At 35.8% G+C, this 20,726-nt stretch overlaps 2 protein-coding genes across 15 annotated transcripts; one reads left to right on the top strand and one right to left on the bottom strand.

Moving 5' to 3' along the window:
- Positions 1 to 330: 330 nt before the first annotated feature.
- Positions 331 to 3,961, top strand: LOC149620895 (uncharacterized). The gene is made up of 2 exons (XM_089854772.1): positions 331 to 1,668; positions 1,750 to 3,961. Exons 1-2 carry the CDS (start codon positions 1,595 to 1,597, stop codon positions 2,444 to 2,446), a joined length of 771 nt encoding a protein of 256 aa, XP_089710898.1. The 5' UTR covers positions 331 to 1,594; the 3' UTR covers positions 2,447 to 3,961.
- Positions 3,962 to 4,918: 957 nt separating this feature from the next.
- On the bottom strand, positions 4,919 to 20,159 carry LOC149620894 (putative glutamate receptor). 14 transcript variants are annotated; one of them, XR_016375282.1, is made up of 9 exons: positions 18,887 to 20,147; positions 18,611 to 18,812; positions 18,457 to 18,542; positions 18,276 to 18,366; positions 17,818 to 17,979; positions 17,659 to 17,754; positions 16,538 to 16,590; positions 10,522 to 11,944; positions 4,919 to 10,457 (listed from the first exon to the last, which is right to left on the bottom strand). XR_016375282.1 is itself a non-coding variant. In XM_089854764.1 (7 exons), the coding sequence occupies exon 7, from the start codon at positions 10,449 to 10,451 to the stop codon at positions 9,474 to 9,476; it is 978 nt and encodes a 325-aa protein (XP_089710890.1). In that variant the 5' UTR covers positions 10,452 to 10,457; positions 10,522 to 10,666; positions 10,716 to 11,944; positions 17,818 to 18,366; positions 18,457 to 18,542; positions 18,611 to 18,812; positions 18,887 to 20,159; the 3' UTR covers positions 4,919 to 9,473. The 14 variants fall into 14 exon arrangements, 10 of the variants coding, with proteins under 10 accessions (XP_089710890.1, XP_089710891.1, XP_089710892.1 ...); XR_016375283.1 differs by having other exon boundaries at positions 4,919 to 5,979; positions 11,733 to 11,944; XR_016375284.1 differs by having other exon boundaries at positions 4,919 to 5,848; positions 11,733 to 11,944.
- Between the last annotated feature and the right edge of the window lie 567 nt (positions 20,160 to 20,726).

The raw sequence follows: 20,726 nt of genomic DNA, 5'->3' as shown, positions 1-20,726 counted from the left end.
AATTTGGTTAGCTCAGTACTTCTAGTCTCATCTCACTTCTGATTTAAGTTATCTTACGTCGTCGAATTCTGAAAAATACAGTAACTTCAGGACTACATACGACAGGATCATATTCCTCTTTATACGTGTACTGATTTACGTCCAACATTTCCGTATGTCGATGAACACAATGAATAAATTGTTATTTTTAGATGAATATTAGTAGGTTTTTAATAATAGTTCTGGAAAATTGATTGTTTACGTTGTAGGTTTTCAATAATTAGGGCACAAAAATGTTCTTAATCGCTGTGAATTTTAGTTTCAATCACGTCTTAAAGGGACTGAAAAGAATGCATCTGCGGGTGGGTAAAATTATTTGAAATTCGTCAGAGTAACGTGACCAAGAAGAGGTGTGGTTCAAAGAAGCTTAGTTCGTTTTATTTCGAAAACAAGCACTTCAGGGAATTGGCGCTGCAATCTCGTGAAAAACAAGGACTAGATGTCCAGTTCCACTCTATGAGGAGCCTTTGTATCTTGGCATCACGTGATGTCTGTGACGTATTTCAAATAATTTTTACCCACCCACCGATGGCACCGATGCCTTGTTTGCAGTCCCTTTAATTAGGCCTAAGTTTTCGTTCAAATTCAGTTCCCTTCTACCATTTTTGTAGGCGCACCTTCTCCTCCTCGTATTTTTTTAACCAAAATTCCTTTGAAGAGGTAGGGAGTTCTGCAGGCCCCTCAGGAATTTTTTATACAGTAGATTTCATCTTTACAGAATATAATAATTATATTTATTTCGCAAAAATAATTCGATGGCAAGCACAGAGGCAAGCCTATATGTGGTGGTTACCGGGACAACACTAGACAAACAATAAAAGTGAACCATACAGAAAACGAAAATTAAAAAATAAATAAATAAAATTACAAATTTTCACGTAACCAAATATTGAAGACAAAATTAGACACTAGAGGCCGAAATTGTGGTATTGAAAATGTATACGACACTCAATAGCGTCATAACTCAATCGTAACGTGGCAATACAGAAACTTTTACTTTTGCACTGAACTCCGTGTACTTGCCGTTCTTCACCAGAATATTCAATTTAAAAATTGGTTGCGTATTTAAAATACTGAAAGGTCTATTGTTTTGAGTTTCTTTCTTATGATGTTTTTATATTTACAATTGACACGACAATCTTCATTGTAACTAAAGAATAATGAGGCATATTTATTGATGAATTTCAAAAATCATTAACGGACCACACCCAATGAAACGGTACTGTTAAAATACATTTAGTTCTAATATTGACGCTCGCGATGGAACGAGTCGCGCGAAAATGTCTCGTGTTTTTAACAAAATTTTGGATTGTAATTTCAGTTCTTTTCTCCCAGTACTTTTTGGCTGTTGTGTTACGAAACCTATTCACGCACCAGTCTGTTTTACGGGAGCAGTACGGGTTCCTCGTAAGCTTGATTAAAAGTGTATTTTTCCTTTACATCCTTCTGACCAAACGGAAGAAAATTTTAACAAACATGCAGATTGCAGAATTTGAAAAATCAATTACTAAGTGTGAATCCCGTTGCTTTTTACGCATTGAAGCATCGACTGTCTATGTTAATGATACTCGTTTTTCTTTACGTCGTAACTACGACAATATTGTGCGCTTTCGAATTACCAAAGATGAAGTATGTTTTGGATCTTGGCAGTTATAATAATCTTACTATCCAACTGCTGACATCATTTTGTTTCGGTTGTGACGTTTCCAGCGTACCTCCGAGTATTCGCAATGTACTACTTGGCACTTACGCCATAGTTTATCCAATAATTTGGCTAACTATTGGTTTATTAGTTTCAATACCCTATGTAATGTCTGTGAAAATGACCGAAACACTTTTAAAAGAAGTTGGAAATTCTATTCGAAAAATTGATTTTAAACACCAACATCATTGCCATTTTCAATTGGAATCGACTCGAATTGTACTTCGAAAGGCTTCGAAAAGTGTTTATAGCATCAATGAAAGCTTTGATTTTGTAATTTTTGTTTTTATGGCGACATCAGCTGTTGCGCTTTGCTTGAACGGTACGACCGTCATATATTACCTGTTTGCATTGAAATACGATCGACTATCTACGGTCTACTGTTTCGTAGCTTACGGTGAAGATATTATCCACGCGTTCGTTTTGATTATTATGGGGTCAAAGATCAAGGAAGAGTCCAAAAACTGCGTCATGGTCGCGGTTGATTCGCTAAATGACGCGATTTCTAATGGGTATGGCGCCGAGATGCAAATGTTTTTAACCCAACTGGAATCTTATCGTTTGGAAATGAGAGCTGGGGGATGTTTTGAAGTTAACAGACGTTTAATTTTGACTTTATTGGGGGTGGTGGTCACTTACGCCGTGGTTTATCTTCAATTTAATCCTTACGCTTTGAGCATCGTGATTAATAGTAAACTAACATAGAAACTAGGCTCTTTTCAAATAAAGACAAAAGAAGCACGATATCACGCAGCCTTTCCTGTGTTGCAAGTTGTTCATATCGAGCTAGTTTAGAACTTAACTCTTCATAGTAGATTTTTAATGAAAAATCTGAGGTGGAATTTTTCTCTTTTCTATTCTCCAAATCTCGTAGATGATACTAGTTGTCCAGTACATTTTGAGAGCCCTCTGTTATTGCTTTCGTAGAGTGTGTCTTTATGAATTCATACATTCATTATTATTGTAAATTTCGATTCACTGCACTTCTTTAGTGGCTGACCAACTAAACAAAGCAATCGCGAATTTTAAGGAGATTCAGTTACCCAATTAGAACCGTCCAGTTTCGACCTGAGTGTCTGAGACTATTTTGTTATGAATAAGAATGTAACTCTGTCCATTTCGAGATTTGTTGTTACTTTCGCAGCCGTGTATGCCATAGATATAGTAAAACTATAAAGGGTCGGGTGTATGTTAACTTCAACTCCATATACGGGCCTTGAAAGCTGTACAATATTTGCAAAGATGAGAGAGAGACTGATAGAGAATCAGTATAGGCAGTAGTGATCAAAGCGTGGTGAGACCGGGGATAATGCCCGAGCTCAGCTTTCTCGAGCATAGTTGATGTAGGGGATGACAGAGACAATACGAGTAGGTCCCCGCTCCCATGCGCAAAGGATATGCGTCCTGAATCTAAACGTACCGAAAATAGTTTTTACTACCACCTATTTTCCCATTTTTCAGCGGATTTTATAAAGCGGGTTTCTATCTCCTCTTACGATACATTGAAATATTGGGCAGAGAGAAAATAAGAATTATTTTTGGAAAATAAAATTTTATCTTTTAATATCAGAAAAACATTTTTGTTTTGAAATTTCCTATTAAAATTTATTTTAGTTTTTGAAAATCAGAAAAAAGGCTATTACTAAAACCTACCCACTGACGAAATAAACGTTAGCAGAACCCATAACCAAGAAATATGAAACAGATATTAAATGTGCAGAAATATGTTTATTTCTTTGGCTCATGAATTCTGTCCGTTGTTTTTGATTATAAAAAATATTGTAAAGCGTCACGCATGGTAAACCTAAATATTTCAGGCAAATCGGTTTTTGAAATTTTGTATGAACCCTGTTATATTTGAATGGAAAAGGTTTCTCCAATAACAACCACACCCAAATGTATTTATCGACTTTAATACTTCACTAAGCGTAATTTAAAATGTATCGTACTATTATTGTTGTTTGCATCACCCAAATATTACCACGCCTAAGAGAAAAACCAATTGCATCGTGCAATCTATAGAAGCTTCGTATATTTGTTTTACGGTTTATTGTTGTCAACACAAGAAAAGGAAAATGTAAGCAAAGGCAGGAACATTATGATAAAAAACATCAATTCACTTCTGGTAAAGGCGATTTCAAATTTACCTATTAAATTGTGTTTCAGTTTCTCTGTATTTGTGAGAGACTATTTATTATCGCAATTAAATTTTTGAAACGAGTCGGAAATCTTTTTTCCTTGAAAACCGTTTAATATGCAATATTTAGCTATTTAGTGACTAGAGAGCTGCATGGAAACGGTATATTTCCATTTACGGTGGTAACCATGGAAAACCGGGGGAATGGATGGTTTTTCTAGTAATATCACATATTCGGACCGGGAATGGATGGACAAAACCTCTATGGAATGGAAGTGGTTAAATTGATATATATTTTAGTTTGTAAATGGTTTGTAAATGGATAGAACCTATTTTCTATGGAAGATCTAAAATTCTTAAAAAGGGGCCACAGAGTAATGGCAGCTCTCTGAATTTCACTATATTAGACTATATATGACACAAAACATAGGTGCCACTACTACTTATCTCAGTTTGTTGTAGCCTAGTTGCTAGCTAAGCTAACAGTGCCGTCTTCTACCTCATCCCCCTATTACTTTAGCACACGAGATTCACGGCTATTATAGCTGTCAATCAGTCCATTGTAAGTTTTCGCCTCAAATTCTCGGAATAAATATTTTGGGAAGTGACTTATGTTACTTGGCGACGGGCGAGCAAAAGTCCCTCAGTCCAGTCAAATTTTTCTACATTTCTTCATTTCTTCAGCCCCCTTATTTTTACTAAAATTCCCGATGAAGAACCGGTACTGCAGTGGTAATTTCGGGCCAAGCTAAGACGCTCAAGAGTTATATTCTATAAGCCTTTTCTTTATGCTCTTTTCTTCATTTGTTGTTTATGGGTGTGGGGTTGGGTGTTCGACGTCTTACTAGAGGGGTTTAGGAAGATGCAAGACAAACACCTACCTCTTTTCACTTATGATTCAACCTCGCTAACGCTAGACAAGATGTTAGAATGCAGTCAGTTGTGGAGAGTTAAGGCCTTTTAACGGGAACGAGGGGCTCATAAAATTTCTGAATCAAAAGTGACCGCGTTTGTTGGTATATGTCAAGTGAGAGTCAAAATAGATTCTAATCCAAATTTTAATATTCAACATAATATTCAATCTTGTTCAAAAATTTCCACACACTTTTATAGGGGTCAAAAAAAATTAAACAAAAATGAAAAGGGAGGTTTGCAATTTATAACCTCTATGGAATGTCTCTTTAAGTTTCAAATTTAAATTTTAGGGGTTTTTTAGGTTCAAATCAAGCAGGTATGCACTAAAATAATAATGTTCAAAAATAAAAAGTTAAGATTTAAAAAAAAATGAATCAATCCGTCAATCATAAGTTCTTTAACCATAGTTTCAAGTCAGTTTATCAAAATAGTTTCAAGTTTTTAATTTCTTACGCCAAGTAGCTCCTCTTCCATATTCTTCTTAAGGGTTAGGGGTTCTTTTTTTTCTTCTTTCTCGATTTAAGGGTTTTAATTCAGGATCTTTTTTCTTTTCTCGCGATTTAAGGGTTAATTATTTTCTTTTTTTTCTTTTAATATCTCACGCACTCGCGCTCCATCTCTTCTTCTAGGGGTTTTAGGGGTTTAAAGAAATATATCTCCGAGTTTTCTCTTCCGAAAATAAACATTCAATTTGACGAAAAATAAAGGTATCAAAATGAATAAAAACATCTCTCCAATTCTCTTCCGAAAACTTAGGGATTCAAATTGATGAAAAATAAAGGTATCAAAATGAACAAAAAATATCTCCGATATAAAATAATTCTCCGGACTTTTAAGGGTTTCTTAAGGGTGAGCCGACAGGGTTTCGTTAAGCAGTTCAGGAATCGACTGAGGGTGGGACAGGAGGGACTTCGTATATATAACTTCTAGTTTCTCGCGAGGATTTCTGGGACAATGACGTTAGTTGAATGACTTTGGTTTGGCGAATAGTGGACCATATTCATTACGTAGCCGGGCGGATTCATGTTATCAACGAATAGGCAAAACTTTTAAATCTGGGACCAAATGCGGATTGGTCAGTTTAGGGTTAAAAAAATGTTCTAGAAGCTTCTCGGGCCAGGTACCAGGATAGTGACTCAAGGTCTTGTTGCTTGGGGTCTAAATCAGCGTGACATTTCTCTGGGTTCTTGGAAAGAGTTTTCGTTGTTAGGTATTTCATTTTACACTATAGATATAGGGGTATAGGATAGTTCTAGCTAGGAGCTTGAATAGGAAGGAGACGCCGACTAACGTTAAGAAATAGGCGCCTTTTCTCTCGTTTTGCGGGTCTCAGACGAGGAGAGTGACTGAGCTTTAACGCGCAGGCGCGTGATCTCGCCAGATCTCGCGATTCTGTAGTCTGCTTAACCTCGAATTTGTTTCACTAAGCCTTATCGGACTGGGGAAGTGGTTCCGAGTTTCTTTCCGACAGTAACGCGTTTTGCCGATTCTATAGTTAAAATTATTACCATAACAATGCCTAAGTATAAAAATTGCTATTATAAAGATTGCCTGAATAATAGTCTGGCAGTTGGGAAAGAATATATGGAAGGAATATTTTTTATTCCTTTTCCAAAACCAAAAACTCAGTTAGCAAAATGCAAGCGTTGGATTAATTCTTGTGGTAGACCAGATTTCTTAAGTGTGGATAGAATTAAAAGGCATCACTTTATATGTTCAGAACATTTCGTGGGTAGTAAAGGACCCACAACTGAATTCCCAGATCCTATGGTCTATCACCCAAAAAAATATATGATTGTAAGTATAAATAACTATAAACCGTCCTATTGTAAACATATATTTAGTTCATATATTAAATATTAAATATTAGGATCCAAGAGAAGCGTCGCCTGGAGATTCATTTAGCCAAATGACCTCTAGTTTTGTTAATTCTACAATACAAGACTTTGAGTGTGTCACTGTAGCCAGTTTTGATGAAAATGAACCTGTATTTATTACTCCTGACATCGAAGCGGTTAATGTACCATTGGATGAAACTGTTTGTACCTATGCCCTTGGAAGAAACTGTTACCACACCTAATTTAGATGTAACAGAAGCTAGTTTAACCACAGATGAAGATACAATTATACAACAAATGGAAGGGGAAAAGAATGACACGCTTAACCAATTTGATAGAGTTTTTGCATCATTAGAAGATTTGCATTCTACATTTTTGCAATTCCAATTGGAAAACAAGGAGCAGATCTTATTTTGGATGGTTTCACGAAAGCCAAATTTTCGAGAATTGGTAGCATTTAGCACCGCTACTTTTGACGAAACTGGTTTTAGTATTACAATTAATGACCTCTTCCAGTTTCAAGTATATATCTACAGAAAAAACATTAATAGTAGTTTTCAAGAACAGCTTTATGAACATTTTGGAACTCTTGATACTTTCAAAAAACTATTTTGTTTTTTTAAATTTTTGGATACGCATAAACCATGTTGCGGAAACCACGAACAACCATTTGTTGATTTTTCAAAAACAAAACTAAATTGTAAATTTCTCAATCATTACTCTAACGCGTTACATTCACCAAATTGCCAAGGCGTTGTTAGTGGTGATATTATAAGCAATTTATGTCAAAACTGTGCACAGTTAAGAGTTTTGCTAAGAAAGAGAATGTCAAGAGAAAAGAAATACTCAAAAAACCATAAAACCCAAGAAAAATTGCTCAAATTTAGAAAGGAAAAACGAGCTTTAAGAAACAGAATTAATAAACTTGAAAGAAAAGTTGAAAAACTAATGCGCAAAGAAAATGTGGAACCATTTGGCAGCCTGTTTTCAGGAATATCTGAGGATAAGCCGTTCTTAAGTAAATTAAACTTTTTGAAAATATTGATGAAACAACAGTTGGAATTAATGCAAAAGAACCATAAAAGACCCAAAAAGTGGCACCCTGCGATCATAAGTTGGTGTTCGTATGTGAAAAGCAAATGAACCTCAGCCTATGAAGCTTTCAGAGAAGTTATTCCATTGCCATCGCCTAGGACTTTATACACATATACGTCTGTATTATCTTGTAAAAGTGGATTTACCGAAGATGCAGTCATTGAAATGAAAGCTAAAATAGATTTAGAAAATATGGATGAACATCAGAAATATTTTTCACTTGTGGTTGATGAAATGAAGATTAAAGAAGATCTGGTTTACAAAGTTAACACTGGAGAAATTGTTGGGTTTACGCATTTAAACGCCGCTGGTGACAAACTTAAGTCGGAAGAGATAAAGAAAAACTGGTGAAATAACATCCGATTTACCAGTGGCATCTCATGCGATGGTTATTATGGTCAGAGGTCTTACGACCAATTTCAAACACATTTTGGCCTACTTTCCATGCCATGAAATGAAAAGCGAGGAGTTATACTCTATAATGCACGAAGCTATAGAAATTTGTGAAAATAGCGGCTTTAAAATATTAACGGTGGTGTGTGATAAATCTGCGGTGAACCAAAAATTTGTCAGAATGAGCACTGATATTGACGAGGAAAAGGGTGTCGCTTATAAATCGAGGAATCCGTATGCCTCAAGGATTAACCCTCGTGAAATATTCTATATTTCTGATCCGCCACATCTAATCAAAACCGTTAGAAATTGCTTATTCCACAGTGGGTTTAAGAAAACGCGTTATATGAAAAAACAAGGAAAACATTTATTGTGGTCTCATATAGAGGAAATGTTTAAAAAAGACTCATCGTCGCAATTAAGATTGTGCCCTAAATTAACTTTAGACCATATCACACTTGGCCCTTTTCGTGCCATGAAAGTTAACCTAGCAACACAAGTTTTAAGTGATACTGTTGCAGCTGCTATAGAACAGTTAGTTGGTCCTGAAGCGTCTGAAACTGTAAAATTTATAAGATGCTTTAATAAGTTTTTTGATATTTTAAACACACGCAACTTGGGTCAAGGTAGACGCAAGCGAAACCCAAATTTAGACGCCTTTAAATCTGAAACGGATGATCGGTTAAAGGTACTTAATTTAATATATATTTTATATTTCAAATAAAATTTAAATTATAGATTTTCTTATTGACAGTGGTTAGAAGAGGACTTCATAAACTACCTGAAAGAGTGGAAAGAAGAAGCTGAAAGCCTAGATGTTCCAGCAGCAGGAAAAGCAAAAATGCAGCTTAGCCGAGAAACGTTGGAAGGCTTACATATAACAGGTTAACTAATTAAAAATATGTCGTTAACTTAAATTAACCTTAATTGTTTCTTAGTATTTTCAATCGTCGGGGCCATAAAATTTCTGCTCTCAAGAGGAGCCCCGTTAGTATTGACTGACAAATTTAATCAAGACCCACTGGAAAGGCACTTTGGCAAACACCGACGATCAACGGGTTGTAATGAAAATCCTGATTTATTAAATTTTGGATATAGTGAAAGGAAATTTAAGATAATGCAGCCTATTATAAACCAGAGCAAAGTAGGGAACACAACCAAGTGTAAAAAATGTTAACTATTATTAAGTAATAAACACTTTAATCAATGTTTCTGTACTTTTAATAACATCACAGAGTTAGCTGACTATTATCACAAATTTAAAACAATGCTCAATATCCATTAGTTTCCTAAAACATACTGTCAAAAATAGGAACTTACATAACCTTAAATAAAAAATATTCATACAAGAAAATCAAAGTTTTCCTAATTTGCAATAGCAAATGCTATTTTCTTTCAGTGATTTTCTTAATCCTTTTTTCTTAGCCAAAGAAGCTCTTTGGGCTTCACTCATTTTTAATTTCGTATAGTTTTTCAACGCTTTTCCTCGACAATTAATGTAGGTATCAAACAGAATGCCTTTTGCTTTATCCCTACTACAGAAATTTTCTCCACCCCAAAGCTTGTTAAATTCTTCGTTAACATTACTTTTATTTAAAAGTACGTCCTTTAATTTATTCTTCTTGTTGACATTTTCAGAAAGTACCGAACTTTCAAAATACGGTTTCGCAATTTGGTCCATTATTTTGATAAAATTAAACCCTTGGCTTGTCAGCTGTATTAGACCACCCCTGCTCAGAATCTCTGTCCACGTTGCGCAACTACTTGAAGGTTCACCTTCTTTGGAAATACATTTTTCAAAAAGAGGCATTAATTCTTTTTCTTGATATCGTTTTGAGATTTTTTTCATAATGTATCCTCCGATATGATGAAGGACTTGATCCTCTTTTTCCTTTAGTTCTTTTAAAGAACAAAAACGTTTAGAAATGAGATGGGCATCGGGCTCTTTTGAAATACAATCTGGCTTTAAAGAAACCCACTTTTGGAGAGTTTCTCCAAAAAAGCTTCTTATCCAATTAGGAAGTAATGAGTCCAGTTCATCTTCCGTTAGGTGACTAAACGAATCCATCCTTTTAAAAATGCGATGCAACTCAACAAGAAGCTGACAATCATTTCCTAAAAGCCGAGCTTGTACCATGAACGAGGCTTTATCTTTTATATGCCTTTCGTTGAGGACAGATAGGTTTTTAATGAGAGCATCGCTTAATTCAATTGAAGGTAAAGCTTCTTGAAATAAACTGCGTAACTTAAGAGGCAAAGAAAAAGACTTGTGCATATTTTCACGTGTTTTTTCGACCAATTCTTTCCCGTTCATTTTAGAAAAATTGTTCATCAAAATCTAGTAAATATTTTGTTTATTTTAACACCAATTCAATCCTATTTTTTCCAACCAGGTTTCTTACCTTCTGACCCAAAATTCTTGGCAAAATAGAGTTTAGGCCGTTCAACCTTTTTCTGGGCTACTGGTAATTCAACAGGCGATTTTTTTAGCGATAGATCTATCGGGTGGCTGAGTAACTTTTCATCATTACACTAAACATACACAAACTATATTAATACATTATACCTTGCCCTATTTAAAGATATAGTTTCTTACCATCCAGTCGATAACACCATAATTTGCCAAAGGTACTAATCCGCCGTTAAAATGACACGAACATACATAATGTCGTTTAGAAATATTCTCGGGAGTTAAATCCGTCCTTCCAGTGGCAACTATCCATTTCTCACAAAGATCTAACTTAGTTTTAGGTTTTGGAAAAGGATGGAATATGACATTGGTCATTTCCAATCGATCCTTAAATTTAGTACTGTTTTGGCAATTTAAATAGGAACATTTCTTCACGTACACCATAATAATTTGCAGAACTAACCTTAAAAGCCAGCTGGTTGCTAAGCCTAGGCTACTTTTTTTTTTTTTTTTGCCACCTACTAACACTAGTGCTTAGCCGTTAGGCCTTGAGCACCAGGAAGAATTAAGCGGGAGACCCTACGCGGCCCAGCACTGACGGGGGCCGCTAGGTCGTATGTGTATAAGCAGGGAAGGAAATGAGGTTTACTTGGGAGGTGACGGAAGGTGGAATTGGGGTAAGTCACCTCCGGCGGACACGGGACAGTCGGCACCTATAGGGTAGGATCGCCGACATGTGTCGTATTCCCTCAAACTTTGCCGCCCAGAAGCTTGGCTTACAGGAGTGCGCCACACTCCCGGCGCCTAGGCTAATTTTGGAGAGTCTCTGACTAGACTACAAACTCGGCCGAGTTCCGCATTTGCGCCGTAGAGATCTTACTAGCTCACCTCTCATTTTTTCCCCTCACCCCCAAGGACTTGAATTTGGAAACCCCCCCAGCATACTGTTTTCCTCTCCTTCCTATTCAAGCTCCTAGGTTCTAGAACGTTTTGTGTCAACATTGAGAGGCTAGTTCCTTTTCTTTTGTACGAAAGAATTTCTTTTCAGTTTTTTAAAGGGATAGGTTTAAGTTTAAAGGGCTAGTATTATCTTTATAGTGTTAATTTAAGGTATTTCGTTGCTAATTTAAAGATTAATCTAAAATTTAATTTGATTTTTGGGTTAAGATGGTTACATACAACGCTTAGTTTATCATTGTTTACCTGTAAATCTTCGAAGGGTGGCGTATCTCTTAATACAAACAGCTTTATGGGATGAACAAAAAGGTCCACTAATTTCTCGTATCGAAAAGGAGTGTCTGGCATTGCTAGCTTTGAGAACATGACACCAGTGAAAGAAGAAGTCAATATGAAACAAGCTACTATCCAGAATATCCATAAAACACGAGCGTAGAGAAACTTTCCAGTGTTAATTCCTATAATGAAAATATCACACAAAGTGAAAGGTGATGACGTGTCCCTTGCCAAAATCGCGGTTCGAATTTCAAGACTTATTTAAGTACCGTAATAAGTCCCCACTAGGTACACCGGCAGTCCAAAAACGAGACTTATTTGAGTTTGGATTTCTAAATTTACAAGACTTGTAGCAGTAGCCCTCGAGTCTCTTAATTGGACATTCCATTAAGTCTCTTTTTTGGACACTATAGTAAGATTCTTTCGAATCTCTATTTTGGATACTATTGTAAGTTTCCATCGGGTGTTCATATTTTGATACTAGAGTAATACTCCCTCGAGTCTCTTTTTGGACACTTTAGTAAGATTCCCTCGAGTCCCTTATTTGGACATTATAGTAAGACTCCCCGAGTCACATTTTCGGACACTATAGTAAGATTCCCAGGAGTGTCTTATTGGGATACTATAGTAAGATTCCCTCGAGTTTCTTTTTTTGACACTATAGTAAGATTTCCTCTAGTCTCTATTTCGGATACTGTAGTAAGACTTCCAGGAGTGCCGTATTTGAATGCTAATGTAAGATTTCCTGCAGTCTTTTTTTTGGACACTATTGTAAGATTTCATAGAGTCTTTCATTTGGACACTATAGCAAGATTCCCTCTAGTCTCTACTTCGGACACTGTAGTAAGACTCCCTGGAGTGTCGTATTTGGATGCTATTGTAAGATTTCCTCGCATCTCTTATTTGTATACTATTATAAGATTCCCTGGAGTCTCTTGCTTGTATACTATTGTAAGATTCCCTCGAGTCTCTTCCTTGTATACTATTATAAAATTCCCTGGAGTCTCTTGCTTGTTTACTATTGCAAGATTCCCTGGAGTCTCTTACTTGTATACTATTGTAAGATTCCCTGGAGTCTCTTACTTGTATACTATTGTAAGATTCCCTGGAGTCTCTTACTTGTATACTATTGTAAGATTCCCTCGAGTCTCTTACTTGTATACTATTGCAAGATTCCCTCGATTTTCTGTTGTTTAATTGCAAATTGCAAAAAAAAACAAGGAAAAAACTATGCTGGTACACTCTAAGAATATGGGGTGTGCCCTAACACCTTTAAAAGTAGTTTATATGGGTCCAAATTTGACACCGTTACAGGCGTTCATTTACACCCCTAAAAGGGTTTAATAACACTTATTTGAGCAATTGGTGTCAAAGATAAGAATAAAATGGTGCAATAGAGGTGTAGTTTAACACCTTTTTAACTCTTATATCGAACTAAAAGTTAATTTTTTACTCTCATATGAGTGTCGCATAACACCTTTCAGAGTGTTTGATTTATTCGCGAATAGCGCTATATTCATAGCAAGGTTCCACCTTGAGAGAACTTAAGAGTACAGTTCTAACATGCAGAGCTATAACCCTTTAGGCAAGGGTAGTTCTCTCATGCAATGTGAAACTGCACAAAATCAAGCGTGAAACTGCATGATATGTTGGTCATTTTCACCGACTTAATAACTTCTGAAAAGGCAGAAAGTTTTAAATTAGTAAAAATGCATCGGGTGTTAAATTGGTTTTGGAGGCTATAATATCCCAGCAGTAGATACAGACGAACTCGTTAAATTTAACAATCTCTTTTCACGAAGAGTTTTTCGAACACCAGAAACGCGTTTGACCGAATCTACTCTAAAATATTAAAAAAAAAAACCATTTTCTACTCTAATTTTACTCAAAATAAAGATAAGACATGTCACAAAAGCATGTGCCCCACATGTTGGCCTCTCAAGCTGGCGTCTATAGTCCATAACGGTGGAACGAATTCTACGCTACACCGTGGCCACAGGTCTCTTCAAGGCCTGAATCTGTGGGTGCACAATATGCCTCTGACATTGGTGCAAGGATGTGAGCCCCCTCTCCCCAATTGTAACAATAATAATAATAGTCGCCCTACTGTGAGGCCAGTACCTAACCTAGTCTCCTTTTTTTAGTGTCACACAATACATTTAAGAGTATCGCGTAACACTTTCAAGAGTGCAATAGCGTTGCTAGGGCTTGAAATTTGGGGGGCTTAATCTTATTATTCGTATATTAAAGATATACAAACTTTTATGATAAAGAGTACGGAACCGAGTTATTGACTATGAGACAATTGTAGATGAAAGAATTTCGCTCGTCTTTTTTAAGTTTAGTTTTCGTTTGCTTTTAGTCCCCACTACTGTTTGATATTGAAATTCATCTCTACAAAGATGAACCTTAACGAACTTTTCATTATAATTTATATACACTATATTGTTAAAGAATTTTAGGGGACTACGAGCAATTTTTTGGTATAGTTTACGGATTATTTTGAGGGGGCTAACTTTTAAATTTAGGGGCGCTATAGCCCCCATAAAAGGCCTAGCGACGCCACTGCGAGAGTGTCGCATAACACTTTTAAGAGTGTCACCTAACACGTTCAGCAGTGCTTTATGAATGTACAATACCGTTGGATTAAGAATCTCCTTGTTAATTTTATTTAATGGATAAAAATATATTCTTTCATGAATATCATCTTTAAAAAAACGTTTAAAAATAAAGGTTTCCAATAATTTTTTACTGTTCGGATTGACTTTAATATTAAAACATTAATGAAAATGAAAGACCTTTTTTAAAAAACCCGCAGTATACTATAATTTTACATGTTTAATTTCAAAACGGTGTTTTCATGGTGTTATTTTACACCGAATTTACACTTTTAATTGGCCCCTAAAAACTCAACGTAATAAAACTCTCTTTTGGGTGTTTTTACTTTGTTTACACCATTTTAACACTTTTTTAACACTTCCATTTCTTAGAGTGTAGAAAGAATCGCTTTCCAATCTCAAAAACTAAGCCTTATTTAGTGAGATTAAAATGTGTCTTATAGGAGTCCTATAATAAGTCGCAGATTTGTGTTCTCAATGAAGTCTAGAAAGAATCGCTTTCCAATCTCAAAAACTAAGCCTTATTTGGTGAGATTAAAATGTGTCTTATAGGAGTCCTATAATAAGTCGCAGATTTGTGTTCTCAATCAAGTCTAGAAAGAATCGTTTTCCAATCTCAAAAACTAAACCCTATTTAGTGAGATTAAAATGTGTCTTATAGGAGTCCTATAATAAGTCGCAGATTTGTGTTCTCAATCAAGTGTAGAAAGAATCTCTTTCCAATCTCAAAAACTAAGCCTAATTTGGTGAGATTAAAATGTGTCTTATAGGAGTCCTATAATAAGTCGCAGATTTGTGTTCTCAATCAAGTCTAGAAGCATTCCTTTTACAGTCTCTAAAACTGAGCGCTTTTATGTAAGACTAAATTTAGTCTCAAATGAGTCCAATATGAAACCATTATATTTTTTAACTATTTTTGAGACAAGTTTGGTACCCAAATATCCTTGATCCTTATTTTAGACTTACTTTATACTAAAATAAGACTCTCATTTTGGTAAGGGGTACCTTTCCGCAACGTTCAAGGGATAGTAGCGAATAGATTTTTCGTTAAATTTCCTATCGAAAAATATTTGAAACTTTACTGTTACCTAGTACGTACACATTAGGAACAATTTTTTTAATATGGGATCATCTTGAAAAATGGGAGCCGAAAGTGTATGCTTTTTGCTTTACAATTTCTGGGCTTGAATATATCGCCATCTTTTAAAATGACTGTTGCAATAGTAACGAACTTGACTTGACGGGCAACAGCGACTCGCTTTTCTAATTGTAGAATATTTCAGCTAGATATGTACATGTTCAATATATTTATAGAAATTTAGATTTTCAAACTCGAGTTGAAATCATAGACATTAGAGCATTATTATAAGAACCTAGACAAACTATTGCGAGGGGGGCCTCGAGATTTTCTGAGACGAAAATTTCAATCCCACCCCTTTGCGTGTGTGATAGGGTTTTTGATACGTGACGCCCCTATCGGCGAGCGAAGGCGCTATTAAATTTGAAAAAATAAATACCGTAATGTTTCATCTTGCAAATGTTTTAATCTTCTGTTAATGAACATTTCTGAATCCTATATACACTTTTCTTTCCATTAAATAATACGCAAATTAATAAAAATTAATTAAATATAAAACGTCCCTCCCAACTACTGACCGTGATCGAAGCTGCTTAACTTCAAGTGTTAACATGGGGATAGTAACATTTTAGTTTACTATGTAGACGGCGCCACAAGCGACTCACCCTATCACACACGCGAAGGGGTGCTTCAATTGAGCCGGACCCAACGCTGAAAATTCAACTGTTCCTCTTGTATCTCTATGGTTTTAATAACCCTTGGCGACATCTTAAAAGGGCAATAATATGACGTCGCCCTATTGCTAAAGTTACGGCTTCAAACACGAAATTTAGTCTGGAGCAAACGCTACGCTAGTCACGATCACTAACCTTTTCCACCATAAGACACCACCGTTATGACATCATCAGTCAGCCACTCAATGGGCGGAAAACTTTTAGAAATATTTTGCTTAATCTGCTTGCAGCATACTTAAACAGCCTCAAATTTTACATTTTCAAGTATATTAAACCATCGAAATTTTGTGGTATGTCGAAATTAAACGCTACTACCCCTTTAATATAAAGTTGGAACCATTTTACCTTGATTCATTAGCGAAGCGTAAGATTCGAATAAAGCATTTTCAATGGTTTTTAGCCATATCGTAGTATACGATAGGCTCTTAGTTTGACCCGAGCCGTAGTAGTAGTAACAGTAGTGGCCGGAGTTTTCGCTATCGTTATCGTCAGATTTTAGCTTAAAAGGAACTTTATATTACCACAACCCACCCATAGGGGTTACTAGGCTCGGTTAGAGATTTAATTTTAATTAAAATTTTTTCAGGTCAGACCCGGGAATCGAACCCGGGTCGCTGGCGTGGTAAACAGCCACTCTTCCAACTGAACCATAGAGACTTGATAGAATCTGCGAGTTTTTTATTATTTATTCTTATCTCTAAAATGTCGGGGTGATGTGGGGTGGGGTACCTCTTAATCTGTGGGGTCGGAAACTTTTGAATTTTTATCTGTGGAGTCGGATACTTATGAATTTGTATGTTTGGGGTTTTTATATTTATTTTCTTTTTATGTATGTGCTAATTAAATAGATAACGATTTTCCCCGTTTTTCGTTCTCGTTCGGTAGCTATCGTCATCTATGTTATGTTTGACTGGAACGTTTTGGCGGTTAATTCAAATGTGGGTTTAAATTTAACATAGTGTTAAATGAGCGTTATGCGTTTGATCATTTTAGCATTGCTAAAGGTAATTCGAGGGGATAATCACTAAAATGCGTAATCACTATAACTAAACTTTCTCTTTCAAAAGTTTCTGGGCATAAGTCCTTGTTAGAAATTTATAAGATGCGATAAGTGTGCATCGGCATAAGTCTATGTTGTAAACTCATCGAGGGGATTATCACTAAAAACTATCTGTTCTTCGATTCGCCGGAATATTAGAATTACAGCATAAGTAAATTTATACGGTTATAATTTAATCACTGTTTAGAGTAGGGAATCGAGGGGCTATTCACTCTGATTTTATGCACGGTAAATCATTTAAGCATTGAAAAAGATAGCGCTATTCACTCATTAGGGTAAGGTATAGAGGGGTTATCCACTCATTAGAGTAAGGTAAAGAGGGGTTATCCACTCATTAGGGTAGGGTATAGAGGGGCTATTCACTCGTACGATATGGCTACTATTACGAGCCCTTGGGCCGTCTTGTTCTATTTGATTTTACTACGTGCTTCCAACGTAAAGCGGTTAGTAACACAAAGAGTAAAGAAATGACGGGTAAAGAAAGGAACATCAATGTCCATACCTTTAAATAATTTTGTTTGTTGACTTCAGAGAAAACCCATCATATTAATTTATTAAACTTAACTGATTTTTGAAATGACTTTAGTGATTCAAAGTAATTCTTAGTGAAATGTTTCGGATATCCAGATATGAAATTGTATTCAAAGGTTTCAATAATGGTTGTGTAGTCTAACCAGTCTACCGACTTCTTGTTTAAAAAAAGTGGCATTATACTGAATTGAGATTCCTAAAAGTAAAAAGTAGTTGTTTCATTGCATCTTTTTTGTTCTAGCCTAAGAAGATGAAGCACTAAGCAGGAGGGATTTATTAGGGTACGTTTCAATCGAGGGGGTAGACACTTGAGAACTCAGGTGTACAATATGTCTTGAACTCAATGTGCTGTCAAAGCTGAACTGTGAGTTCCGAAGGCTTTGAACTCAATGCACTGTCAAAGCTGAACTCAGGTGTACATAGAGATCCAGAGCGTCTACCCCCTCTTTGTCAATAGAAATCGCGTAAATTCGATTTTGAGTGTATAAAAACATTGCGAATGAGTGATCCAAGAATCCCAGATCCGTCTTTGTCCGAGTAAAGCTCGCCATATTCCAAGTTACCAATGAAATTTACATCAAAACTGGAAGAAATTATTGAAATAAATTGTAATAAAATCTTTTTTTTCGTATACTGGTAATATTTAACAAATATCAGTCATGACGTGTTTTACCTCTCGTTAAGTTTTGAACGAAGAGTTTCGTATAGAACCGAATAAAAACCAGATATTTCGTCGTCATTTTCTAAAGCAAGGGGCAACTGCAAATGCCGTATCAAAAGAATTAGATCAGCAATTGCATCGCGCTTGATTGCATTCTATAACCTACTTCTGTTGCTGCAGCCGTCAAGCCCATTTATCCCGATGAATTTTAAAATACGACTAAGAAGAATTGTTGATCGTAGCTTTCAAAATCGCTGCGAAATAATGGCACTCTAGATCTATTTTCGACTTTTGGGTTATACTGAATGGTTCAAGAACGTTAGACAAGATATAACGTTTGAGTTTTCCTGGAGTACCACTGTAAAAATCTTTAAAGAAGGGGAATAATTCTTATTTTTTAATGCTTTCAAATGAAGCAAGGGGGGGAGGGCAATTCTCTTACTTTTTAAGCGAGTTATTGCAAGTAATAACTATCGTCTAAAGGGTTGTTGTCAACCTCGTGCGTTCTATGAGAGCTGATTAGTGTTAGGTGTCATCTAACCTTGAACGAAAATCTGCGGATGTCTCGCGTATTTGGGTAAATGAAAATTTTGCCGTTTTTAGCCACATCGTATTATGTACATCTACGATGAGGCTCTTATTTTGACCTGCCCTGTTGTCATGCTCGTAGTAGTAGTAGTAGTAGTAGTAGTAGTAGTAGTAGTAGTAGTGTAAAATTTTTTGGTTCGTTATTGAAGGGACAGTGAATGGGAGAGGACTGTGGTGAGGTGATATTTTTCGTTCGTTTATTTTACATAGATTTGGATTATAATAGTAAGTTTAAGCACTGCACTTAATTGTACAAACGAGGTTAATGATTATGAATTGTGTTTTACGTTTTCTCGATATATCTAAAGCGAGAGAAACGATTGCCTAATATAATGGAAGGTGTTAAACTCTCCCTTTAAAATTCCTGTCACCCGTCAACAATAAATAAGGGTTTCACGCTTACAATCCCACTCCCATATTTCAAAATTCAAAGAAATCGAGGGTAATTTTTAAAGGCAAAAGGAAGTATATACCGACGTTATATTTAGAATGCGCTTGAGACGGTGTTTATTATTGAAATTACAAATCGAGAATAATTTTAAAAGCAAAAGAACGTACTAGCTAGTGGCAGAAGTAAATAGCTATTTACTTCTGCTAGTGGATATTACAATTATAACGTTATTAAATTTATTGAAGTAAAGATTACGGGCTATAATTTTTTTTTGTTAGGACATCGAGGGGCTATTCACTCTGACTTTCAGTACTACTTTTAAGGGGTATTTACGGGTATTTCGTTTTACCACTGTTAAAAGATAAGCATCGTGGGGCTACTCACTCACGTTTTCCGTTCGTGTCACACTATTATAAATATAGCAGTGGTAAAAAATAGAAGTAATGATTTTAGAACAGTTAAAGGTGGCGCAGCGAGGGGCTATTCACTAAAATATTCTGCACGCCTGTTTAGTACGGTACGATGTGGCTACTATTACGAGCCCTTGGGTCGCCTTGTTAATTTTCACGAGAATGATAACTTAGCGTAAGGTTTCAACTGATAAGTTATCGCTTGCTTTTTAAATAAAGACGGTAAAATTTTAACTTAACTGCCTTGATTTTTATTATCACGAGTGTAATTCGCGAGACATCGACCTCTTTTCGTTCAAGGTTTGATGACACCTATGACTAATCACCTATTTAGATATCGTGCTCTCATAAAACGCACGAGGTTGACACCAACCCTTTAGACGATAGTTATCACTTGCGATAACTCGCTTAAAGGGAGGATGAAGTAGAAAATGAAGTGATTTTTTATTGATTCTTCTACTAATTTTAAGACCAGTCTGCATAGTGAAACTTTCAGGAAATACTTCCGAATGATTTTAAAATTCAAAATATGTTCAGATTTTAAGAATAATTTTAACTAAGGACCTCCGATCAATCGCGTAACGCCCTGTCCTTTTATTAACAAAATTCTCGTGGCACGTTCCGTGTCGAATGAAATTTATCACGAGATTTGATAAAATTTGCGCGCGACGTGATAATCGTGGAGCGAGACATGGAGCGTGCCACGACAATTTTGTTAACAAAAAGGCAGGACGTTACGCGATTTGGTCGTAAGTCCTTCTTTAATATTATCCTTAAAATCTGAACCTAATTTGAATTTTAAAATTCATCGGAAGTATTTCCTGAATGTTTCACTGTGCAGACTGGTCTTATAATTAGTAGAAGAATCAATAAAAAAACAGAGAATTGCCCCC

This window comes from Phalangium opilio, unplaced genomic scaffold (genome assembly GCF_054372755.1).
Source record: "Phalangium opilio isolate 3A_F unplaced genomic scaffold, DU_Popi_V2 ptg000209l_1, whole genome shotgun sequence".
NCBI lineage: Eukaryota > Metazoa > Arthropoda > Arachnida > Opiliones > Phalangiidae > Phalangium > Phalangium opilio.
This window is presented reverse-complemented; position numbering and strand designations above follow the sequence as displayed.